The following is a 27,650-nucleotide window of genomic DNA, read 5'->3' as shown; positions in this document are numbered from 1 at the left end:
ACCATGCATAGTAATAGATGTATTTTGTCACCTGTCTGGATTTTTTTAGTTTTATAGCCAAAACCCGGGATTACCCTTATCCGCTTCCGGAATCGGATCAGATATTGTAATCTCGCGGCAGCCATTTTGTTTTCAATGTTGTTTTTGACAGATAGTGAGATACGATTTTACTCGGATTTACATGTACACATTATTTATCGGCGATTTTCTGAATAAAGCTAGCGGTTGAACAAATTGAACATCGCTGTCATGAATAGTAATGATGAAAATAAGTATGAGATCGTTTATTAGGAAACTTTGGTGAAAATGTTTCCAAAGTTATTTTTTTATTTTCTTTCAAGGTCCGTCGGGCGTAGCTAGTAACCAAGTAGAAAGTCCGACTGCAAAAGTGGAAGGTCGCAGACCTCGGACCACCGCTAATTTGAAACCCTGCGTCTAAATAGAAAAGATACTAAAATTTCGTCTTCTAATTCAAAATTGCCGCCAACAGCGTGATCAGTTGAACTTTAAATTAATAGACTACTGACGTATATATGTAAGTGATAAATTTGTCCTGGTAAAATATGTCTGGGCGGAGTTAACTCGTACCACGGAAAACTCGTACCAAAAAAGTTAACTCGTACCAACGTAAACTCGTACTACTGGGAAGTCGTACCATTAAAAATATATTAAAAAACATGAATGTTTTATGTTGTTTTTTTTCGTGAACTTAATAAAAATAAAGTTGAATCACTTGAACTTTATACTGGATTTTAAGGAAAGCTTAGACAAAAATTCGAATGTTTTTATAAGCTTTATTTTTTAAACTGATCTTTCAAACTAGTTTTAATCCAGAAGAAAGTAAAAAAAAAACATTGCTCTAACTGTACCTTAAGTTGAATATCTATATCCAAATTAAATTAATTAAAGCTGTAATCCATGATCACAAATCGAATGCTATGTTTACAATTGTTGAAAGCCATGTGCTTTTTGGCGGGAAAATTTGGAAAACCCCTTAACAGGAAACAGTTACATTTCATTGTTATTGATAGACAGTAAGAATTTCATTTTGGAAATCATTTTGATTAACCGTTTTAACTGCTAAGATTTATTAATGGAAAATAAATATTTTCTTGGGGTGAAACTTTAATAATATTACAAATATAAGTAATTTAAAAACCCAACTCAAGTATTTTCTATCCAGGACCAATAGACGAGGAACATTAGCTACAAATTGTTCATTGTACTTTCAAATTATATATATTTTACAGACTCGAGAGGTATTGAGTGAAAGTATAGTATATCTTCATTATTTAACACCATTTAAATGCATTTAAATAAGTTGGTTCGAGCTAGCAGTGGTACGAGTTTGCATTGGTACGAGTTTTTTTTTAGTGGTACGAGTTGACGTTGGTACGAGTTTACAATGGTACGGGATAACTATAATTCGACAAATATTACTAGTATAAAAAGTCCATGGTTACAGAATTTACTAGTAAATGTAGTCCGATGTTAGTTATATATGTCCCCAGACTAATTTTCCTAGGTAATCATGTCCTATAATCCAAAATAAATTCAAATAATTTAAACCATGGAAATATATGTTTCATGTTATGTTTTAGTAATGTTTAAGAGTTCCATAGTTATATTTTTAATAAAATTTATGTCCCAAGCTGACTAATTTTCATAGGAAATCATGTCCATGTCATTAATAGTCCTAGGCCTTGGTTAAAATGTCCATTTCCTTAATTTTAAAAGGTGAATATAAATGTATGTTTTAAAATTGTTAAAGACAAAACGAAAGAGTTGTGTATCAATATTTTTAATAAAATTTGTCTCCAGACTAATTTTCCTAGGAAATCATGTCCAATGTCATTAATACTAGTTCTTGGTTAAAATGTGCATAGATTTATATTTACTTATACTAAAGTTATTGTGCGAAAACCAAGAATAATGCTTATTTGGGCCCTTTTTTTGCCCCTAATTCCTAACCTGTTGGAACCAAAACTCCCAAAATCAATCCCATCCTTCCTTTTGTAGTCATAAACCTTGTGTCAAAATTTCATAGTTTTCTATTGACTTTAATTAAAGTTATAGTGCGAAAACCAAGAAAATGCTTATTTGGGCCCTTTTTGGCCCCTAATTCCTAAACTGTTGGGATCAAAACTTCCAAAATCAATCCCAACCTTCCTTTTATGGTAATAAACCTTGTGTTTAAATTTTATAAATTTCTATTGACTTAAACTAAAAGTCTTCGCACTCTAACTCAGACGACGACGCCAACGTGATACCAATATACAACCAAAAAATTTTCAATTTTTGCGGTCGTATAAAAATTACGAGTTATAGATTGGGTTATGCTTAATAAGTGTTCCATTGCTTTTTACAAGAAACACATCTCAATAAAGTAGGTATCAACAAATATGCAGCCATTGAGGTTATTAATAAATCTAAGAAGAGGAGAAATGGATATAACTAGGTAGACGACTCACCCATCCCAGGGGCAATTTTATTGAAATATAAACTTTCTTTTTGTACGGAAAAAAATACAGTACTTTTTTTTATTTCAAAGTAAACTCTTTTGAGAGGGAAGAAACTTACATGCATGGGACATTGAATTTATTTGTACGATTTGATAGGGCATGCATTATTTTGAATCCAAACCTGCTGATAGAGATACCAAAAATTTTGCTTGAATAGAAAATAAAAAATAGAATCTGTATTATAATTTCAGGAAATATTTTCTCTGAATTTACTAGTTTTCTCTGAATATAATAGGGTGCAAAGATAATTCATTAATTTATGATTCAGAAGAAAATATTTCTGTTTAAACATTTAACTACAATAATAAGACCGGATAGTATTTACATACCTCCTTCATAGACACAGTACACAACACCTTTGATGAATTTGACAAACTTTTACTTTGTACATGTTTCTGATTGCAATTTTTTTGATGGGGAGGTTACTATAGATTAATGTACTGATGCTATTAACACGATGAAGCTAAATAAATCACCTGGTCTAGATGGTTTTAAAATTAGAATTTTATAAGACGTTCTGGGAAAAATTAAAAACAATGATAGTAAAAGTTCTAAATAAGGGACATGAGGAAAAACTTCTTTCATATACACAACAAACAGGTGTTCTATCTGTATTATTTAAAAAAAATTATCCATTATCTTTGGAAAATTATTGTCCAATATCATTATTAAATGTAGATTTGAAAATACTATCTCATGTTTTAGCGCAGACTAAAAAAGCTTCTTCCTAAATTAATTAATGAAGATCAAACCGGATATGTAAAAAATCGTTTTATTGGATTTAATTTACGACAAATCCAAGATATAATGGACTATGCAGAATCAAATTGAATAGATGTGGCTATTATATTTGTTAATTTTACAAAAGCTTTTGATTCTTTGGAATGGGAATTTATGTTGAGCGTTCCAAAACATTTTGAATTCAATGAATTATTCATATCATGGATGGAAACATTATATGTAAGGAAAAACAGACGTGTGTAATAAATACTGGATGGGTATCCGAAATTTTTGAAAACTCTACAGGAATCCGTTAAGGGTTTCCTTTATCGGCTTTACTGTTTGCTTTATCGGTCGATATTATGGCCGATCGATTGAGGCAAACCCCAGGTATAGGTTTTTGTATTAATATAGATAATAAAACACATATCATCAAAATATCACAATTAGCTGATGATACAACAGTGTTTTGTAGTTCAAAATCAGATATATATAAAGCTATGAATATAATTGAAACATTTTGTTCTTTCTCAGGGTTGAAGTTAAACCGTTAAAAAGAAGGAATTTGGATTGGGTGCTTAAAAATAGCGTAGATAAGATTGAGGGCATACGCTGGGCATACGCTGGACAGACAAACCCATCAAAACTTTAGGCATTTATTTTGTCACGATAGACATCAATGTGAAAAGTTAAATTCGGAACCTAAAATAGATAATAAAATAAAATCATTAATTAAAACAATGGTTGTGAAAATACTGATAATAAAATCTTTAATATTACCAAAATTTACATGTTTGGCTACTTCGTGCAAAGTTCCAGATATTTACCTAAAAGAAGTTGAAAGCTGCTGTTTCAAATATATTTGGGAAGGAAAAAATGATAAGTAAAAAGAAACATACTTATTGGCGAATACAAAAAAGGGGGTTAAGAATGATTAATTTTGCCAGTTATTTTAAAACACTGAAAGCCTCATGGGGCTCTAAATTAACAACAACCAATCTGAAGAGGAAAAAAAATGTTTATATTGTATTATATTCTGTGTATTTTCCTAGATACCCAGAAAGTATTTCCCAGGTATATTTTATTGAAGCCTGGACATTGAAGTAAAATTGTAACAAACAATCTGAAGAATAAAGAATATTTATTTGTTGTTAAAAAAATTGCCAAATAAAGTACGAAGTTGAAGAGCATTGAGGACCAAAAATTCCTAAAAGTTTTGCCAAATACAGCTAAGGTAATCTATTCCTGACTTAGAAAAGCCTTAGTATTTCAAAAATTAAAAGTTTTGTAAACAGTTAATTTATAATTATGATGTGGTACAGTGATGGGGATTTCAAAACTCACCCTGTGTAACCGAACACTTATTCTTATAGGAGTTATCTCCCCGCATCCCCTTTTTCTTGTTATCGCTATATCTCTAAAACCGTAACAAACTGTTTGTTCGTCTACTCTTAAGAATGATTTGGTTCATTTTGACTGGAGTGATCGGAAGACATCTTATGGGAGTTATTTTCCTTTGAAAATTCAAGATAGGCGATATGTTAGATAATTTCATACATTAAAAATGTATAAGTCGTAGATGCCTATAGTCTTTTTAGATGAAGTCCTTGGTCCGTTTGAAGGAAATTGAGGTCAAGGTCAAAGGTCAAGGTTATATTATAAATTTTGAATTTTGCTTGTTATCGTTATTCAAAAGAAACTGTTACAGTTTATGATATGATGTGTTTGCCAAATAACTGTTTTCAATAAAGGCGCAACTTCAACCTATTTCAGTCGAAGTGTTTTGGTTAACCCTTATAGAAGTTATCTCCCCTCATGTATTTGAAATCAGTATTTCTCCACAACCATACAAGTGATTGACCTCGGGTCTTCCGATTTGAGTTCAATGACTTATGACCTTGAAATTGAGATCAAGGTCATAGGTCAAGGTAATGTTATAAATTTTGAATTTTGCTTGTTATCGTCATTCAAAAGAAACTGTTACAGTTAATGATATGATGTGTTTTCCAAATAACTGTTTACGATAAGGCGCAACTTCAACCCTTTTAAGTCGACGTGATTTAAGTCGAAGTGTTTTGATCAACTCTTATAGGAGTTTTCTCCCCTTTTGTATTTGAAATCGGGATTTCTCCACAACCATACAAGTGATTGACTTGGGGTCTTTTGGTTTAAAATCACTGACCTATGACCTTGAAATTGAGGTCAAGGTCAAAGGTCAATTTGATGTTCTAGATTTTGACCTTTGTCTAAAAATTCTTTCTTGTTCATTATAAAACAATTAAGTCTCCTGCATATAACTACGGTATTAATTTTATTTTTTATATCAGTTTGAAGTACCAAATTACATCAACAAGGAGTGACATTTTCTAACATCCTTTTTTTAAATTTCTTCTTATTATCGAGGTCGAAACCACTTCAATTGTTCTGAAGAATTGGTTTTGAATTTTTTTTTTCTTCTGCCTTCTGAGATGCTTTTTTTGTTTTACAACACATCGAATGGATTTTTGGCCAATGGTGTTGTACAGTAATGGGGGTTTCAAAACTCACCCTGTGTGACTGAACAATTATTCTTAGTGGAGTTATCTCCCCGCGTCCCCTTCTTCTTGTTATCGCTATATTTCTAAAACCGTAAAAGATTTTAACAAACTGTTTCCACCAACTTGTTCTTCTACTCTTAAGAGTGATTTATTTAATTTTGACTGAAGTGATCGGATGACATCTTATGAGAGTTATTTCCCCATGAAAATTTAAGATAGACGATATGTTTGATAATTTCACACATTTTAAGTCGTATAGAGGCTTAACGTCTCTTGATATTGAGTCCTTGGTCCATTTGGCTGAAATTGAGGTCAAGGTCAAAGGTCAAGGTCATGTTCTAAATTTTGAATTTTGCTCGTTATCGTTATTCAAAAGAAACTGTAACAGTTAATGATATGATGTGTTTATAACTGTTTACAATAAGGTGCAACTTCAACCCATTTAAGTCGAAGTGTTTTGGTCAACCCTTATAGGAGTTTTCTCCCCTTTTGTATTTGAAATAAGGATTTCTTCACAACCATAGTAACAAGTGATTGACCTGGGGTCTTTTGATTTGAGATCACTGACCTATGACCTTGAAATTGAGGTCAAGGTCAAAGGTCAATTTGACGTTCTAAGATTTTTGACCTTTGCTAAAAATTCTTTCTTGTTCATTATAAAACAATTAAGACTTCTGCATATACCTATTAATCTTATTTTTTTATATCAGTTTGGAGAATTAAATTACATCAGCAAGGAGTGACATTTTCTTACATCGTTTTTTTAAATTTCGGTGGAAATACCTTCAATTGTTCTCTGAAGAATTGGTTTTTAATTATAAGTTTTTCCATTTTTCTGTGGAAAGACCTATTGTTTTTCTTCTGATAATTAGGTCTTTCCACTTTTAGATATTTGGTATATGATATCGAACAGTTTATGAGCCTTTGAAATTTACCCTGCGTAACCGAATACTTTTCTTTGTAGGAGTTATCTCCCCAGATAGATATAGGAAGATGTGGTGTGAGTGCCAATGAGACAACTCTCCATCCAAATAACAATTTAAAAAGTAAACCATTATAGGTTAAAGTACGGCCTTCAACACGGAGCCTTGGCTCACACCGAACAAGCTATAAAGGGCCCCAAAATTACTAGTGTAAAACCATTCAAACGGGAAAACCAACGGTCTAATCTATATAAACAAAACGAGAAACGAGAAACGAGAAACATGTATATATTACATAAACAAACGACAACTACTGTATATCAGATTCCTGACTTAGGACAGGTGCAAACATTTGCAGCGGGATTAAACGTTTTAATGGATCGCGCGGATCAAACCTTCTCCCTTTTCTGAAACAATAGCATAACATCACAACATAGAAAAACACACGATAAAATATCAACTGGCAGACTTAACTCAATCAAAAAACGTATGATTACACAATGAACGAAGAAATTTGATCTGCGATATCTGAATACAAATGCACAGTTAATTAAATATTAGAGACAAACATTCATGACCAAAAAGCTAACAAACAAATTCAAACAAAGCCATGGCAGGACATCACTGAGAAATATTTAAGGGCATACGATACAGTAGAGATCCCTCGTTGATTTTTTCTTAAAATTTTGATAGAAGGTCAATTTCAATGTGTACTTTTCAAAAATGCAAAGAAAACAGTACCTTCATGACTTACTTTTTGAGATAATTTGGTTCGAAATTTGCATATTTGGAAGAAAATCCCTGAAATTTCATAAATTATGACTTTTAAAGAAAGTAACAATACTTTTGAATGAAAAGTCATAACTTAACCGGGTTTTTTGTAAAATATTCCCTTGATCCATGGCATCAACATGCTGAAACAAGTTTAAGGTTAAATCAAATCATCATGTTCCGGATTTAGATTGCTATATCCGAAATAAAGAAATTGAACATATTTTTGCGTCTTTTCGGCAGTGCAGAAAAAAATTTGATCGTTGATTTTTTCCTGAAATTTTGGCGGAGTGTTCTTGAAACAGTACTTGATTGATTGCAAAAGAAAAAAATTGGGGTCCATGTGCTTGTTTTTTCAATAAAAGCCATAAACCTTAATTTTTTACGACGTCTGTCAGTATGGCGCTAAATTACGTTAAATTTAGTTTTAATCGCAACAACGTCGTGTAAGCATTCCCGCCGTACACGAGTTTGCAGGTGTTTTTCAAAGCGTTGATACTTATCATAAAAATTGATAAGATGGTAAATCATAAAATGAAAAAAAAACATTTGTGCTAAACATTTACGAAACGAAATTTGGACAGGAACCTTTTCATAAAAAAAAAGACTATAAAAAAGAATTCTAGCAGATAATTGATTGCTTTGTCAGATGTACGGCAAAAAAGAAAATCTGATTGAAATAAAGGTGCATCTCCGTCCGAGATTAGTTCTAAATTGCTTCATGAACTGTAAGAGGATAGACAACTTTATTGACATCACAAAATGTGAACCAACTATAAATTAAGTGAGGCGATACCTTAAATTGACAACAGTATAACCTTCAACAATGACAAAACCGATACCGTATCGTCAACTTTAGGTCTCGACGTACTTTGATTTTTATTTTATTTTTACATTCAAAAGATAATCATCTTTCAAATTTAAATTATAAGCAGTACTTCTTGTTTTATAATAAGAGCTGTTTTGTGCAATTTAACTCATGCCATTATTGCCTCAATCGACCGAAAATGAAGTTGTAATATAATATTTCATAGGAAGTGCAGCAGCCGGTATAAGAGAATAATATTGAAAGATGTCTTTATCAATAGATAAGTTACATAACCTTTTTTTACGGCGTATACGTATGAATATTGGCGTACTTGTTTGTCTAGAAGTAGAGCTATATTGAAAACAATTTGTTCGTCTGTCCGATCGTCTAATTATACGACGAGTTTTAACGTGTGTACACTTTCTGATCTGTCTGTCTGCAATTAGTGTAAATTTGCCGATACTTCAATTTTTATCTCTCAATACATTGAAGTATTATAGGGACGTGCTTATACATGCAAATAAGAAGACGTGTTATTATTACAAATGAGGCAAATCTCAATCAGAGACCAAATTGCTTAACGACTATAGGACATCGGACGGCCTTCAACAATGAGTAAAACCCATACCGCATAGTAAGCTATAAAAGGCCCCTATACATGACAAATGCAAATCAACTCAAACGGGAAACTTACGGCCTGATTTAAGTACAAAACAATGAACAAAATACAAATATGATGACCAATACCAAAAGACACCATTTAATTACAAACCCTTTTAACAGCATGTGAACGTGCGTTTTCTTGTTTTGGTCTATTACATCCAGTTTCATATACAAAAATAATACATCCAATTAAACAAACTAACGTGTGACAATTCTGCATCTATTGGTAATATTTTGCTTAAATTCAAACCAAAAACGGCACCAATATTTTTTATTGAAATCTTTTTAACGGACTTTTATTGACAGTTTTTCTACATACACATACAATATAATATGTTTTTAAAATATCAATTAAAATCGGCAATTTTTTTTATGTACCAATTTCAAGTCCAGAGCAGGATGAGACAATCTCTTTTTTATTATTTTATTTACGAATAGGGATGTTATACGACCTTGTCCACCAATGAGGGTCTCGCACATGCAGTCGGTTTTGTTATTTCATTGATAGTCTGTTAAATTTGGCCTTACAATGTACAATGACAATGTTCCGTAAAACTTGGAGGCTGCCAAATTCTAAACAAGAAAAGAAAAAAAGACACAAACTTAACTATTTTGATTCTGATATTTTTCAGTTCAAGATAGTATTATTTACTTCGAATTCATTATCAATAAATGAAAATAACTGTTCTCGTCATGAAAAATATTGCACAGCTGTACAACACTCCGTAGTAATGACTTTTGTGTATGGATTTCAACACCAGACCCGATTCGGCCACCCTATAACAATAGATTTTGTTAAATTTTTACTCATTAATCACGGGTTCATACGTTTTCTCATTTCTATAAGTTTCATTAAAATGACATTTGGATGTCATAAATGTGTAATTAAATATTTGCCGCTGGACGTTAAGTAGCTACCAATACTCATAATTAGCTATTGCAGGTTGTTATGTTCCGAATTGTGTTATTGGGCCGTGCAGTTTTGGCAGATATTCAGTGCCAGACTAAAAAGCTCCACAATTCTTCTTCCGTCTTTCCATGTCAGTACTCTCTTCCGTGTCTAACACCATTTCATCAATTTCGTCATGCAAAATTGTATTTGATTTATTTTTGTACATCTCAAGTATTTCCTTTAATCTAACTGCTCTTCGGTGGGTTTCTTGGTTTTTTAGAAACGGCATGGCCACTTTTTTAACCTACTTTTTTAGCAGGTACTTTTTTTGAAATTCGCGCAACCGAAATTAATGACGTCAGAGAATATTCCGCGAAATATGACTTATTCTAAAGCGACGTCGCGAAATGTGAACGTTCTTATTAGAAACATCGCGAAATTACAACGTTCTGGTTACCAACGTCGCGAAAACAACACGGACAGTTTTGAAAACGTTATTATCTGCCCCTGCTACTGTATCGTATTCCCTTAACCAATCAATATTCACTTTAGAAAAAAAACGGTTTTAAAAAAATAATTATAATCTTGAATGTAGTAAGAATAAGTGAAAAAGGTCGAATTAACAAGAAAATACGATTTGAGAGTACTCGCAGTTACTGGCAGCTAGTTAAAAACCAAAACCAATTAATAAATTAATAATAAACAAGAGTGCACACGCTGAAATGTCTCGCCTTCTATACTAATCATTGATATTATGTTGATAGTCCTACGTATAAAGCTAAGCTTTATTACAACTGTCACATAAACTTAACATTAACCAAGATAACTAAACAAAGACAAATGAACCTTGAAAAAGAGGTCCAGGTCAGATGAACCATGCCAGGCAGACAGGTACAGCTAACAATGCTTCTATACAACATATATAGTTGACACATTACTTATAGTTTAAGAAAAATAGACCAAAACACAAAAACTTAACACTGTGCAATGAACCGTGAAAATGAGTTCACGGTTAAATAAAACCTGTTCGACTGACATAAAGATCATAAAATATTTCCATACACCAAATATAGTTGACCTATGGCATATAGAATTAGCTAAAAAGACCAAAACTCAAAAACTTAACTTTGACCACTGAACCATGAAAATGAGGTCAAGGTCACATGACATCTGCCCGCTAGACATGTACACTTAACAATCATTCCATACAACAAATATAGTAGACCTATTGCATATGGTATGAGAAAAACAGACCAAAACACAAAAATTTAACTATAACCACTGAACCATGAAAATGAGGTCAAGGTCAGATGACACCTGTCAGTTGGACATGTACACCTTACAGTCCTTCCATACACCGAATATACTAGCCCTATTGCTTATAGTATCTGAGATATGGACTTGACCACCAAAACTTAACCTTGTTCACTGATCCATGAAATGAGGTCGAGGTCAAGTGAAAACTGTCTGACAGACACGAGGACCTTGCAAGGTATGCACATATCAAATATAGTTATCCTATTACTTATAATAAGAGAGAATTCAACATTACAAAAAATTTGAACTTTTTTTTCAAGTGGTCACTGAACCATGAAAATGAGGTCAAGGACATTGGACATGTGACTGACGGAAACTTCGTAACATGAAGCATCTATATACAAAGTATGAAGCATCCAGGTCTTCCACCTTCTAAAATATAAAGCTTTTAAGAAGTGAGCTAACGCCGCCGCCGTAGCCGCCGCCGCCGCCGGATCACTATCCCTATGTCGAGCTTTCTGCAACAAAAGTTGCAGGCTCGACAAAAATCATGCATCAGAGACTAAAATCAACTAAAACACATCCCAGGGAAACACTGTTTTCCTTGTGTCCACTACTCCTTCGCAAGCAGAAAAGATTACGACAATTTTCTTTCATAAAATTCCTCATTATATCCTTCACATGATTTGTCCCATTTTGACCGAAGCAATATGAACGCTCCATATGAGAGTTATTTTCCCTTATGCATTTGATATAAGTGATATGCATTTCTATCTTGTAAATTATAAGTGATAGAGACCAAGAATCTTTTGATTTCAGGTCCTTGGTAAAAAAAAGAATGAAAATTAGGTCAAGGTCAAAGGTCAAGGTCATATTCTAATTTTTGAATTTGGCTTATTTTCACTTATTTCCAAAAAATGTATAAGATATCGACAAATTATTTTTACTAAATTGTTAGTTGCGACATGTCCTAACACATTTTTCTAACCGGAAGTATCAAATTATCTTCCTTATTTAAAAAATATTTTATAAAAACCATATATTTTTGGAATCAGCGTTCAATAAGGCCACACCAATTTGATTCCTTGTACGACGGACCCGCCCACACCTATTTTTTTCAAAACAGATTTTTTAAATTTTTTTTATATTCCCGCTTCCCGCATCCTGATATGTAATGATGTCCATATCCCGCACCGTTTTTTTTTGGGTAAATATTATAAAAAGATATCAACATTTGTTTTTAAAATCAGTCTAACCTGTATATAACGATTTTAAACATAAAAGCACCCCCCCCCCCACCCCCACACACTGTGTAAATATCTGTGAGAATATTTGTTTCAGCGTGAAACCTTTATATCGAAAGTGGGAGTGCTCCGATATTTTATAACAGCGGAAATACTTGTAAAGAACAAAAAATTGGTTTCTTTCCCCCTTACTTATATTCCCTATCAAAAAATGTTCGTTGTTAGAATAAAGTACAAAGAACTTCTGAAGGATTTGCCTTCAACTGCAATTATATTGTATGCTGGCGAAACAAAACTAGCTATAGCCGCTGCATGTTTATGCACCTATCCTGATTGATTCAGGGGCCTGTCCTTCAGCAGTTATCGTTTGTTGATGTTGTTCATTGGTATTTTCCCGTTTGGATATATAATTAGATTGTTGGTTTTCCTGTTCGAATTGTGTACGCTAATAATTTTGGGGTCCTTTATAGCTTGCTGTTTGGTCTGTATCAAAGCCCTGTGTAAAAGGCCAAACTTTGACCTGTGTTTGTTATTATCGGGTTGAGAACAACCCTCCCTCAGAGAAGGGGTCATTTTACTGATGTAGAAAAGAAAATAGAAATACCAAGGATTTGTATAGTTCTTCTATACAAAACCTTTGAAAACTTAGAATTTTGTACTCAAAAAGAGGAGAGTTACATCATATTTTAAACAACTTTTTCTAAAAGAGGGGTCCACTTATTTTGAATAATATTAAACTGTTGTAAATGTGTTAATTTAACATGGTTAAAGTCCAGGATTATTACAAAATTCTTGGACATGTTTTGACCATTTAATCCCAGATAGATATATAGTTCTTTGAGAAAATATGAGCCCTTTTGTACAAACAAATATATTATAACTTATATTGATCCCTCATAAAACATGTAAAAGGGATATTTATAACATTAAGGGGTTGCCCCCAAACTGATTATGACTTGGATGGAGAATTTTCTCATTGTCAGTCACACATACATAGACCAGATTTAGTTATTTCTTGGTGAACAGGGAAAAAATACTTCAGAAATTAAAGAAATGTCAAAGTACAAGTGATAAATCAAGTTTTAATATTGTCAAAACCTACTATTTTATGTTTACAAAAAAAAATGATCATCGCTCGTCTTTACCTTTAAAGCTTCGCCTCAAAAATTTGCAAATTAAATATTTTTTTATTAAAATTTTCAAATCGCTCGCTCGCCCAAAATTTTGGAGTCCAAAAATCCGTAGAACAAGAAATTAAATTGGTGTGTCATACGCTATCATTTGACGCTGGAAATTACATTTTAAACCGAATTTTACTACTTTCATATCAAAATACATGGTTTTTGGTGGAAAGACCTTCAATTGTTCTCTGAACAATTAGTTTTTAATTACTATTATTTTTTTCTTCTTCCGCCACTTTTTTTCTGACGGTGGTTTTTTGGTTTGCAAGATGTTGCCCAGATTTTTGGTGTATGATATCAAACAGTTAATACGATTTTGAAACACGCTGTTAAGCCGAACACTTTTTATTGTAAGAGCTTTCTCCCCAAACACTGTTTTTCTTGTGTACAAATCTCCTTCCCAACCATTAAAGATTACGACAAAATTATTTCACCAATTTGCTCGTTATATACTGAGGATCTTAAAAATAATTTTGACTGAAGTGGTTTCGGAGACTACATATGGGAGTTATTTCCCCTTTTGTATTTTTTTATAAGAAATATGAAGTTGTAATTGGTAAACCATAGGTGATAGAGACCCTGGGTGTTTTGATTTGAGGTCCTTGGTAAAAAAAAAAAGAAAAAAGGGTCAAGGTCAAAGGTCAAGGTCATTTCTTAATTTGGATTCTGGCTTATTTTTACCTCTTTTCAAACACAATTTAAGATATAGACAATAAATTTTACTTAATTGTTAGTTGCGGCATGTCGTATAACATACATATTGGTTGAAAGGGTACGCTTACATAAAATTAGTTTTCTCCCCCTTTTATTTAAAAATACGCATATGGTGATATAACTCGTTAACCAAATATAATTTAGACCTAGGGTCTTTTGATTTGAGGTCCTTGGTTTATGACATTGAAACTGAGCTCAAGGTCATAGGTTAATTTGACGTTATAGATTTGACCTTTGCTTTTACCTCATATGTATACATAATAAAGCCATAGGACTTTTTGCATTAAGTTTCAAGCCATATGACCTTGAAAAAGAACCGGAAGTTACCCTGTGTAAACCAGAAGTAGCTTTTTTTGTACTTCTTGAATGTGAAAGTATATAGAACTATATATTTTTGGAATCAGTGTCAATAAAACAGTTAAATAATACCGGAAGTAACATTTTTCAAACCGGAAGTAACAAATTATTTCCCTTATTTAATTTTTTTTGTACAGAACCCATATACTTTTGAAATCAGCATACTATACGCTATATAATTTGACGCTGTTAATGACTTTTACTGTTTTCATATCAAAATACTTGCTTTTATTAAGGAAAGACCTTCAATTGTTCTCTGAACAATTGGTATTTAATTTTCAATTGAAAATTTCTTGCTACTTGTGCTGTCGCACAATACTTAGTTAATCTGTTACATAAAATAAGCATTCTGTGAGAATTGCATGGCAATTCATAGAACTTTCCCTCTCGATTAATAAAATGCTTCGCCGAGCTGAGCCTGATACAACTGCAGAGGTCCAACCCTGAAAAGGTACTGTCTGAATTTGGATTGTGATCAAATTTTTGACATATGATATGTTTCTGACACAAGATAAATGTGATTAAAGATCTTAATAAATACTGTGCTATAGCGCAATATTGTGTTATAGTGCAATACTGTGCTAAAGTGCAATACTATGCAATTGAAGATTTCCTGCTATTGCACAATACTGTGCTATTCCACAATACTTCATATAATAATTTACATGTCATGTTTGGTGTGCATCTCCTGCCATATCAGTTTTTTTTGGCTTTTATATATCAATCAGAGAGAAGCAATGTAAAAATGAAAAATTTTATGAAAAAAAAAACCCAAAAATTGTCCCTTGACCTAATTTATTTTTTGACCCCCAAACTCAATCCCAGCTTTCCTTTTATGCTATGGTACCTTGCAGTACAATTTCAGAGAGATCCATACACTTAAACACAATTTTTTGTCTGGAAACTAGAAAAATGCTTGTTTTTTGGCACCTTTTTGCAATTTGGGGCTATAACCCCAAAACTCAATCCCAGTCTTCCGTTTGTGGTATGGCATAACAAATTCAGAGGAATCCATACACTTAAATGATCCATACACATATTTCTGATCCCAGGAGTAGATTACCTTAGCCGTATTTGGCAAAACTTTTTGTAATTTGGGGTCCTCAATGCTCTTCAACTCTGATCGTCACTGATGAATCTTTATAAAGACTTCCTTAAACATAATATTCAAGCAGTGCAAGGGAGGTAATCAAGTAATCAAACATATATATAACAGTATTCTTTAAATTTTAATTGGAATTGGATTACCTCCCTTACACTGCTTTTAAATTGTCTAAATTGACCTTTAACCAAAAAAAACCCCTTGTTTTCCCCTTTTTTGCCCTTAGTTGCTTAATGATTTGATCCATTACCCCATATAACCATCCCTTTGTAGTATGGAAACTTGTGGTATAATTCCAGAGAGATTTATACACTTAAACACAAGTTAATGTCTGTAAACTAGAAAGATGCTTCTTTTTGGCCCCTTATTCCTAAATGTTCAGGGATATTAACCCCAAACTGACACCAAGCCTTCTCTCCATTATATGAAAGCCTTGTGGTACAATGTCAGAGAGATCCATGCAGTAAAACATAAGTGATTGTCCCGAAACTTCAAAAATGCTTGTTTTTGGCCCCTTTTTGTCCCTTTATTGCTAGACTGTTTGCCCCATAATCCTTAAAATAAATCCCAACCTTCTACTTATTGGTATGAACAGTGTGGTACAATTTCAGAGTAACTGATATACTTCTACACAACTTATTGTCCTGAAACTAGATAAATGTATGTTTTGGGCCCCTTTGGGCCCCTAATTCCTAAACCGGTAGGACCATAACCCCCAAAATCAATCCCAACCTTCCTTTTGTTGTTATAAACACTGTGTAAACATTTTATCGATTTCTATTTACTTATTCTAAAGTTATTATCCGGCAACCATCCGTCTTAGGACGAGGCTGACGACGACAACGACGCCGCCGCCGACGTCTATGTGATATCAATATACAACCGCAAAAATTTTTGCAATCGTATAAAAACTGCAAAATTTCCTTAAAATTACCAATTCAGGGGCAGCAACCCCAACAACAGATTGTCCAATTTGTCTGAAAATTTCAGGACAGATACATCTTGACCTGATAAACAATCTTACACCGTGTCAGATTTGCTTTAAATGCTTTGGTGTCAGAGATATAAGCCCAAAACCACATTTTACCCCTTTGTTCTATTTTTAGCCATGGTGGCCATCTTAGTTGGTTGATCAGGTCATCGGACACAGTTTTAAACTAGATACCCCAATAATGATTGTGGCCAAATTTGGTAAAATTTGGACCAGTAGTTTCAGAGGAGTGGATTTTTGTAAAAGTTAACGACGGACAACAGACGACCGACGATGGACGCCAAGGGATGAGAAAAGCTCATTTGACCTTTTAGGTAAGTGGTGCTAAAAATGAAGAAAAACATATGTGAAATAAGGAGATGGAAATTAGGTAGATCTCAGTAATCTAAACATTTCTGCTGCTCTCTTTATTTATATCTTTAGTTATTTTAATATTACAGACCGGGTCTGTAATATTAAAATAACTAAAGATTGAGGGGGGGTAGGAGGGGTCCTGATCCCGAAATCCCGGACTTAAAAACACGAAATCCAGAAATCCCGGGCTTAAAAATACAAAATCCCGAGGTCCCGAAATTCGAAAAAAGAATTCCCGGATCCCGAAAGGGTCAATCCCGAAATCCCGAGCTTAAAAACACCCACTCCCGGAGTCCCGATAAAGGTCCTATCCCTCCTCTCTGATACCCTAATGATGATTATGGCCAAGTTTGGTTTAATTTTGCCAAGCAGTTTCAGAGGAGCAAATTTTTGTTAAAGATTACTAAGATTTACGAAAAATGGTTAAAAATTGACTATAAAGGGCAATAACTCCTTAAGGGGTTAACTGACCTTTTTGGTCATCTTGACTTATTTGTAATCTTACTTTGCTGAACATTATTGCTGTTTAAAAGTTTATCTCTATCTTTAACTAGAGGCTCTCAAGGGCTGTGTCGCTCACCTGTTACTGTATTTACTGATGTCGGCCATCTTGGGTGGTGGGCGGGGTCATTAGACACTTTTTTTCAAATAAATACCCTAGTAATGATTGTGGCCAAGTTTGGTTAAATTGGCCCATAGTTTTAGAAAAGAAGATTTTTGTACAAGTTACAAAAATGACGAAAAGTTGTTCAATATTGACTATAAAGGGCAATAACTCCTTAAGGAGTCCTCTAACAATTTTGATCATGATGACTTATTTGTAGATCTTACTTTGCTGAACATTATTGCTGTTTACAGTTTATCTCTATCTATAATGGTATTCAAGATAATAACCAACCAGATGCTAAGCAGGGCGCAGCTTTATACGACCGCAGAGGTTGAACCCTGAACGGTTGGGGCAAGTATGGACACAACATTCAAGCTGGATTCAGCTCTAAATTTGGATTGTGATTAAATAGTTGACACAGCATAGGTTTCTGACACAGAATGAATGTGGTCTAATGAACTTAAAAAAAAATTTTTGCCTTTGAGCAATTCACTATGCTGTTGAATATTAATCCTCTCAAAAAAAATGTTTGAAGAAATTTTCTATTTATTTATGAAATCTGAAATGAAACCAGTTGCTTCGCAGGGCGCAGCATTATACGACCGCAGAGGTTGAACCCTGAATGGTTGGGGCAAGTATGGACACAACATTCAAGCTGGATTCAGCTCTAAATTTGGATTGTGATTAAATAGTTGACACAGCATAGGTTTCTGACACAGAATGAATGTGGTCTAATGAACTTAAACAAAAAATTTTGCCTTTGAGCAATTCACTATGCTGTTGAATATTAATCCTCTCAAAAAAATGTTTGAAGAAATTTTCTTTTTATTTATGAAATCTGAAATGAAAAAAATTGACCCCCCAATTTTTTTTTCACATCCCCCTTTCCCTTATTTCAAAACTGATCTCAATTCAAATTTCTAATGAAGTTTGCAACAATAACTACTCATTTAAATACATCATAAAATATTAAAATGTAAAAAAAGTGCTTGTTATTACTGAATGGTAAAGATTGTTTTAATCTATCAGTTGGTACTAAAATTGAATATACATTGTATATTGTATAAAACAATGATTTAAGTTGATTCAACTACTATTCTGGACAAAGAAAGATAACTCCAATTGAAATCCAATTGGAATTTCTTGCTATTGCACAATATTGTGCAATTAGATATTTCTTGCTATTGTGCAATACTGTGCAATTGAAAATATTTGCTATTGCACAATACTGTGCAATTGAAGATTTCTTGCTATTGCACAATACTGTGCAATTGAAGATTTCTTGCTATTGCTGAATACTGTGCAATTGAAAATTTCTTGCTATTGCACAATACTTAATATAATAATTTTGGATCCTGATTTGGACCAACTTGAAAACTGGGCCCATAATCAAAAATCTAAGTACATGTTTAGATTCAGCATATCAAAGAGGCCCAAGAAAAATCAAACTTAGTTTAATTTTGGACCCTTTGGACTTTAATGTAGACCAATTTTAAAACGGGACCAACAATTAAGAATCTACATACACAGTTAGATTTGGCATTTCAAAGAACCCCAATTATTCAATTTTTGATGAAATCAAACAAAGTTTAATTTTGGACCCCGATTTGGACCAACTTGAAAACTGGGCCAATAATCAAAAATCTAAGTACATTTTTAGATTCAGCATATCAAAGAACCCCAAGGATTCAATTTTTGTTAAAATCAAACTAAGTTTAATTTTGGACCCTTTGGACCTTAATGTAGACCAATTTGAAAACGTGACCAAAAATTAAGAATCTACATACACAGTTAGATTCGGCATATCAAAGAACCCCAATTATTCAATTTTTGATGAAATTAAACAAAGTTTAATTTTGGACCCTTTGGGCCCTTTATTCCTAAACTGTTGGGACCAAAACTCCCAAAATCAATACCAACCTTCCTTTTATGGTCATAAACCTTGTGTTTAAATTTCATACATTTCTATATACTTATACTAAAGTTATGGTGCGAAAACCAAGAAAAAAGCTTATTTGGGTCCCTTTTTGGCCCCTTATTCCTAAACTGTTGGGACCTCAACTCCCAAAATCAATACCAACCTTCCTTTTGTGGTCATAAACATTGTGTTTAAATTTCATTGATTTCTATTTACTTAAACTAAAGTTATAGTGCGAAAACCAAGAATAATGCTTATTTGGGCCCTTTTTTGGCCCCTAATTCCTAAACTGTTGGAACCAAAACTCCCAAAATCAATCCCAACCTTTCTTTTGTGGTCATAAACTTTGTGTCAAAATTTCATAGATTTCTTTTAACTTAAACTAAAGTTATAGTGCGAAAACCAAGAAAATGCTTATTTGGGCCCTTTTTGGCCCCTAATTCCTAAAATGTTGGGACCAAAACTCCCAAAATCAATCCCAACCTTTCTTTTGTGGTCATAAACCTTGTTTAAAATTTCATAGATTTCTATTCAGTTTTACTAAAGTTAGAGTGCGAAAACTAAAAGTATTCGGACAACGACGACGACGACGCCAACGTGATAGCAATATACGACGAAGATTTTTTCAAATTTTGCGGTCGTAGAAAAAATTGACCCCCAATTTTTTTTTCACATCCCCCTTTCCCTTATTTCAAAACTGATTTCAATTCAAATTTCTAATGAAGTTTGCAACAATAACTACTCATTTAAATACATCATAAAATATTAAAAAGTAAAAAAAGTGCTTGTTATTACTGAATGGTTAAGATTGTTTTAATCTATCAGTTGGTAGTAAAAGTGAATATACATTGTATATTGTATAAAAACAATGATTTAAGTTGATTCAACTACTATTCTGGACAAAGAAAGATAACTCCAATTGAAATCCAATTGGAATTTCTTGCTATTGCACAATATTGTGCAATTAGATATTTCTTGCTATTGTGCAATACTGTGCAATTGAAAATATTTGCTATTGCACAATACTGTGCAATTGAAGATTTCTTGCTATTGCACAATACTGTGCAATTGAAGATTTCTTGCTATTGCTGAATACTGTGCAATTGAAAATTTCTTGCTATTGCACAATACTTAATATATGAATTTTGGATCCTGATTTGGACCAACTTGAAAACTGGGCCCATAATCAAAAATCTAAGTATATGTTTTGATTCAGCATATCAAAGAGGCCCAAGAAAAATCAAACTTAGTTTAATTTTGGACCCTTTGGACTTTAATGTAGACCAATTTTAAAACGGGACCAACAATTAAGAATCTACATACACAGTTAGATTTGGCATATCAAAGAACCCCAATTATTCAATTTTTGATGAAATCAAACAAAGTTTAATTTTGGACCCCGATTTGGACCAACTTGAAAACTGGGCCAATAATCAAAAATCTAAGTACATTTTTAGATTCAGCATATCAAAGAACCCCAAGGATTCAATTTTTGTTAAAATCAAACTAAGTTTAATTTTGGACCCTTTGGACCTTAATGTAGACCAATTTGAAAACGGGACCAAAAATTAAGAATCTACATACACAGTTAGATTCGGCATATCAAAGAACCCCAATTATTCAATTTTTGATGAAATTAAACAAAGTTTAATTTTGGACCCTTTGGGCCCTTTATTCCTAAACTGTTGGGACCAAAACTCCCAAAATCAATACCAACCTTCCTTTTATGGTCATAAACCTTGTGTTTAAATTTCATACATTTCTATATACTTATACTAAAGTTATGGTGCAAAAACCAAGAAAAATGCTTATTTGGGTCCCTTTTTGGCCCCTTATTCCTAAACTGTTGGGACCTCAACTCCCAAAATCAATACCAACCTTCCTTTTGTGGTCATAAACATTGTGTTTAAATTTCATTGATTTCTATTTACTTAAACTAAAGTTATAGTGCGAAAACCAAGAATAATGCTTATTTGGGCCCTTTTTTGGCCCCTAATTCCTAAACTGTTGGAACCAAAACTCCCAAAATCAATCCCAACCTTTCTTTTGTGGTCATAAACTTTGTGTCAAAATTTCATAGATTTTTTTAACTTAAACTAAAGTTATAGTGCGAAAACCAAGAAAATGCTTATTTGGGCCCTTTTTGACCCCTAATTCCTAAAATGTTGGGACCAAAACTCCCAAAATCAATCCCAACCTTTCTTTTGTGGTCATAAACCTTGTTTAAAATTTCATAGATTTCTATTCAGTTTTACTAAAGTTAGAGTGCGAAAACTAAAAGTATTCGGACAACGACGACGACGACGCCAACGTGATAGCAATATACGACGAAAATTTTTTCAAATTTTGCGGTCGTAGAAAAAATTGACCCCCCAATTTTTTTTTCACATCCCCCTTTCCCTTATTTCAAAACTGATCTCAATTCAAATTTCTAATGAAGTTTGCAACAATAACTACTCATTTAAATACATCATAAAATATTAAAAAGTAAAAAAAAGTGCTTGTTATTACTGAATGGTTAAGATTGTTTTAATCTATCAGTTGGTAGTAAAAGTGAATATACATTGTATATTGTATAAAAACAATGATTTAAGTTGATTCAACTACTATTCTGGACAAAGAAAGATAACTCCAATTGAAATCCAATTGGAATTTCTTGCTATTGCACAATATTGTGCAATTAGATATTTCTTGCTATTGTGCAATACTGTGCAATTGAAAATATTTGCTATTGCACAATACTGTGCAATTGAAGATTTCTTGCTATTGCACAATACTGTGCAATTGAAGATTTCTTGCTATTGCTGAATACTGTGCAATTGAAAATTTCTTGTTATTGCACAATACTTAATATATGAATTTTGGATCCTGATTTGGACCAACTTGAAAACTGGGCCCATAATCAAAAATCTAAGTGCATGTTTAGATTCAGCATATCAAAGAGGCCCAATAATTCAATTTTTGTTAAAATCAAACTTAGTTTAATTTTGGACCCTTTGGACTTTAATGTAGACCAATTTTAAAACGGGACCAAAAATTAAGAATCTACATACACAGTTAGATTTGGCATATCAAAGAACCCCAATTATTCAATTTTTGATGAAATCAAACAAAGTTTAATTTTGGACCCCGATTTGGACTAACTTGAAAACTGGGCCAATAATAAAAAATCTAAGTACATTTTAAGATTCAGCATATCAAAGAACCCCAAGGATGCAATTTTTGTTAAAATCAAACTAAGTTTAATTTTGGACCCTTTGGACCTTAATGTAGACCAATTTGAAAACGGGACCAAAAATTAGGAATCTACATACACAGTTAGACAGTTAGATTTTTATGGTCATAAACCTTGTGTTTAAATTTCATACATTTCTATTTACTTATACTAAAGTTATGGTGCGAAAACCAAGAAAAATGCTTATTTGGGTCCCTTTTTGGCCCCTAATTCCTAAACTGTTGGGACCTAAACTCCCAAAATCAATACCAACCTTACTTTTGTGGTCATAAACATTCTGTTTAAATTTCATTGATTTCTATTTACTTAAACTAAAGTTATTGTGCGAAAACCAAGAATAATGCTTATTTGGGACCTTTTTTGGCCCCTAATTCCTAAACTGTTGGAACCAAAACTCCCAAAATCAATCCCAACCTTTCTTTTGTGGTCATAAACCTTGTGTCAAAATTTCATAGATTTCTATTAACTTAAACTAAAGTTATAGTGCGAAAACCAAGAAAATGCTTATTTGGGCCCTTTTTGGCCCCTAATTCCTAAAATGTTGGGACCAAAACTCCCAAAATCAATCCCAACCTTTCTTTTGTGGTCATAAACCTTGTGTTAAAATTTCATAGATTTCTATTTACTTTTACTAAAGTTAGAGTGCGAAAACTAAAAGTATTCGGACAACGACGACGACGACGCCAACGTGATAGCAATATACGACGAAAAATTTTTCAAATTTTGCGGTCGTATAAAAAATTGACCCCCCAATTTTTTTTTCACATCCCCCTTTCCCTTATTTCAAAACTGATCTCAATTCAAATTTCTAATGAAGTTTGCAACAATAACTACTCATTTAAATACATCATAAAATATTAAAAAGTAAAAAAAAGTGCTTGTTATTACTGAATGGTTAAGATTGTTTTAATCTATCAGTTGGTAGTAAAAGTGAATATACATTGTATATTGTATAAAAACAATGATTTAAGTTGATTCAACTACTATTCTGGACAAAGAAAGATAACTCCAATTGAAATCCAATTGGAATTTCTTGCTATTGCACAATATTGTGCAATTAGATATTTCTTGCTATTGTGCAATACTGTGCAATTGAAAATATTTGCTATTGCACAATACTGTGCAATTGAAGATTTCTTGCTATTGCACAATACTGTGCAATTGAAGATTTCTTGCTATTGCTGAATACTGTGCAATTGAAAATTTCTTGTTATTGCACAATACTTAATATATGAATTTTGGATCCTGATTTGGACCAACTTGAAAACTGGGCCCATAATCAAAAATCTAAGTGCATGTTTAGATTCAGCATATCAAAGAGGCCCAATAATTCAATTTTTGTTAAAATCAAACTTAGTTTAATTTTGGACCCTTTGGACTTTAATGTAGACCAATTTTAAAACGGGACCAAAAATTAAGAATCTACATACACAGTTAGATTTGGCATATCAAAGAACCCCAATTATTCAATTTTTGATGAAATCAAACAAAGTTTAATTTTGGACCCCGATTTGGACCAACTTGAAAACTGGGCCCATAATCAAAAATCTAAGTACATGTTTAGATTCAGCATATCAAAGAAGCCCAAGAATTCAATTTTTGTTAAAATCAAACTTACTTTAATTTTGGACCCTTTGGACTTTAATGTAGACCAACTTGAAAACGGGACCAAAAATTAAGAATCTACATACACAGTTAGATTTGGCATATCAAAGAACCCCAATTATTCAATTTTTGATGAAATCAAACAAAGTTTAATTTTGGACCCCGATTTGGACTAACTTGAAAACTGGGCCAATAATAAAAAATCTAAGTACATTTTAAGATTCAGCATATCAAAGAACCCAAAGGATTCAATTTTTGTTAAAATCAAACTAAGTTTAATTTTGGACCCTTTGGACCTTAATGTAGACCAATTTGAAAACGGGACCAAAAATTAGGAATCTACATACACAGTTAGACAGTTAGATTTTGATGGTCATAAACCTTGTGTTTAAATTTCATACATTTCTATTTACTTATACTAAAGTTATGGTGCGAAAACCAAGAAAAATGCTTATTTGGGTCCCTTTTTGGCCCCTAATTCCTAAACTGTTGGGACCTAAACTCCCAAAATCAATACCAACCTTACTTTTGTGGTCATAAACATTCTGTTTAAATTTCATTGATTTCTATTTACTTAAACTAAAGTTATTGTGCGAAAACCAAGAATAATGCTTATTTGGGACCTTTTTTGGCCCCTAATTCCTAAACTGTTGGAACCAAAACTCCCAAAATCAATCCCAACCTTTCTTTTGTGGTCATAAACCTTGTGTCAAAATTTCATAGATTTCTATTAACTTAAACTAAAGTTATAGTGCGAAAACCAAGAAAATGCTTATTTGGGCCCTTTTTGGCCCTTAATTCCTAAAATGTTGGGACCAAAACTCCCAAAATCAATCCCAACCTTTCTTTTGTGGTCATAAACCTTGTGTTAAAATTTCATAGATTTCTATTTACTTTTACTAAAGTTAGAGTGCGAAAACTAAAAGTATTCGGACGACGACGACGCAGACGACGACGCCAACGTGATAGCAATATACGACAAAAAATTTTTCAAATTTTGCGGTCGTATAAAAACTGCAAAATTTCCTTAAAATTACCAATTTTAGGGCAGCAACCCAACAACGGGTTGTCGGATTCATCTGAAAATTTGTGATGGGATAGATCTTTTTCTGATGGACATTTAAATCTTGAAGATTTGCCCTAAATGTCTTAGTTTCAAAGATATGAAGCAAAAACTGCATTTTACCACTATGTTCTTATTTTAGCCATGTCGGCCATTTTGTTTGGTAGGCGGGGTCATCGGACACATTTTTTAAACTATATACCACAATGATAATTGTGGCCAAGTTTGGTTAAATTTGGCCAAGTAGTTTCAGAGAAGAAGATTTTTGTACAAATTACAAAAAATTACGAAAAGTTGTTAAAAATTGACTATAAAGGGCAATAACTCCGGGGTTGATTGACGATTTTGGTCATGTTGACTTATTTGTAGGTCTTACTTTGCTGAACATTATTGCTTTACAGTTGATCTCTATTTATAATAGTATTCAATATAATAACCAAAAACCTACAAAATTTCCTTAAAATAACCAATTCAGGGGCAGCAACCCAACAACAGGTTGTCCGATTCGTCTGGAAATTTTAGAGCAGATAGATCTTGACCTGATCAACAATTTAACCCCATGGCAGATTTGCTCTAAATGCTTTGGTTTCAAAGATATAAGTCAAAATATACATTTTATCCCTGTGTTCTATTTTTAGCCATGGTGGCCATCTTGGTTGGATGGCCAGGTCATCGAACACATTTTAAACAAGATACCCCAAGGATGCTTGTGGCCAAGTTTGGTTAAATTTTGCCCAGTAGTTTCAGAGGAGAAGATTTTTGTAAAAGTTTACGGACGACAGACAACGGACGCCAAGTAATGAGAAAAGCTCACGACCTTTCAGGTCAGGTGAGCTAAAAAGACTAAATAATCATTTAGGGGAGAGAACTCCTATAAGTAGCCATTCAAAAATGACTTCATTTGAATTTAAAAATCTTGTATTTAGTAAAATATATTTGAAATTGCAATATTTTGTTGTTTCCATAGGATTTAACCCAAAATCTGTATTCTTTTAACAATATTTAAACCTACCGTTTTTCGTCCAGAATAAATATATTTACCTAAACAGTGACAAGTTATCGGGGCATTGTTGTTAACACGTATCATATCTTTCTGATCAATATTGAAATTATGAGATTCAATAAGGACTAATGCAGCATCCACACTGGTTGAGCTAGGATCCCCATAACTGAAAATTCTCCGAATAAGTTTTCCACACATTTGTTGCCCTTGTTGTGGATCTAACATAACATCTACCTGCCTGTTACGTGAACTATCATCAAGTGGAGCGGTTAATTCGTTAATGCCTAGTAGCACATGTGCACATGTCAAAAAGCATTTATGACCTAAATAATCGTAAAAGCCACCTAGGGTTCCTTGTTGAGTGGTTGTTCCTATTTTGTCACCAACTCGTAGTTTTGTGGAGGCAAACTGTCCCCTACCTTGTAAAATATCAGTTGGTATGCCTACTATATTCCTTGGAAAATGGTTCTCTCCAAGAGGTATTATTCCTTTTCTATGACAAAATAATTGAACACATTTACATGCTAAAATTGTATGTTTTTGACCGTAGCCAGATGACTTTATGGTGGATGGACAAATTAAAGAAAGCTTTCTGTGTTTTTTGAATAATGACGATGCAACATATCCATCCAGTGCTGGTAAGAAAATACTGTAGGAACTTGGTTCAGAGAGATGAGATATTTTCTGCAGAATCTCTTCCATTTCATACTGTGGCTTCATTGACGATTTATCTTTTTTACTATTCTCAAAGTAGGATAACTTAAAATTCCAAAAAGTATAAGGAGTGACATCTCTTTTTTCTCCAATGCATTCAATAACTATCAGCTTCTTGCTAACAAGTAAACATTTTTGGCCCTGTGCTAAATTGTGACATTGGCATTGATAAGCTGGATATATATCTATAATGTTCTTCTTCAAGCTTTGTTCATATTTCTTGTAAAACTCTCTTGTTATCTTCCATGAAAGAGCTTTAACAGTATCATTGTAACCTATTTCATAGGATTTTGAAAGCACTTGAGTCAAACAGTTTTGGTCGAATGAAAAATTCGACATCAGCCATCGACACAGCATGGACATTTTATTCATTACCGCTGAATGCAGAACTTCTTTTTCATCAAAAAATATCTTGTTTTGACATTTAATCAGTGAAAGGATGATTTGAAACTCAGGCTTGATTTTTGAT

General features: G+C 32.9%; 1 protein-coding gene across 1 annotated transcript in view; it reads right to left on the bottom strand.

The window, feature by feature from the left end:
• Positions 1–27,650, bottom strand: part of LOC143066709 (uncharacterized) — a 45,237-nt gene extending 17,587 nt beyond the window's left edge. The window contains exon 1 of the mRNA XM_076239528.1: positions 26,506–27,650. Coding sequence (XP_076095643.1) covers positions 26,506–27,553 — 1,048 coding nt within the window. The 5' untranslated portion in view covers positions 27,554–27,650. The remainder of the gene's footprint in view (positions 1–26,505) is intronic.

This window comes from Mytilus galloprovincialis, chromosome 3 (assembly GCF_965363235.1).
Source record: "Mytilus galloprovincialis chromosome 3, xbMytGall1.hap1.1, whole genome shotgun sequence".
NCBI lineage: Eukaryota > Metazoa > Mollusca > Bivalvia > Mytilida > Mytilidae > Mytilus > Mytilus galloprovincialis.
The sequence above is the reverse complement of the archived record's forward strand: the minus strand, read 5'-3'. Positions and strand labels throughout refer to the sequence as shown.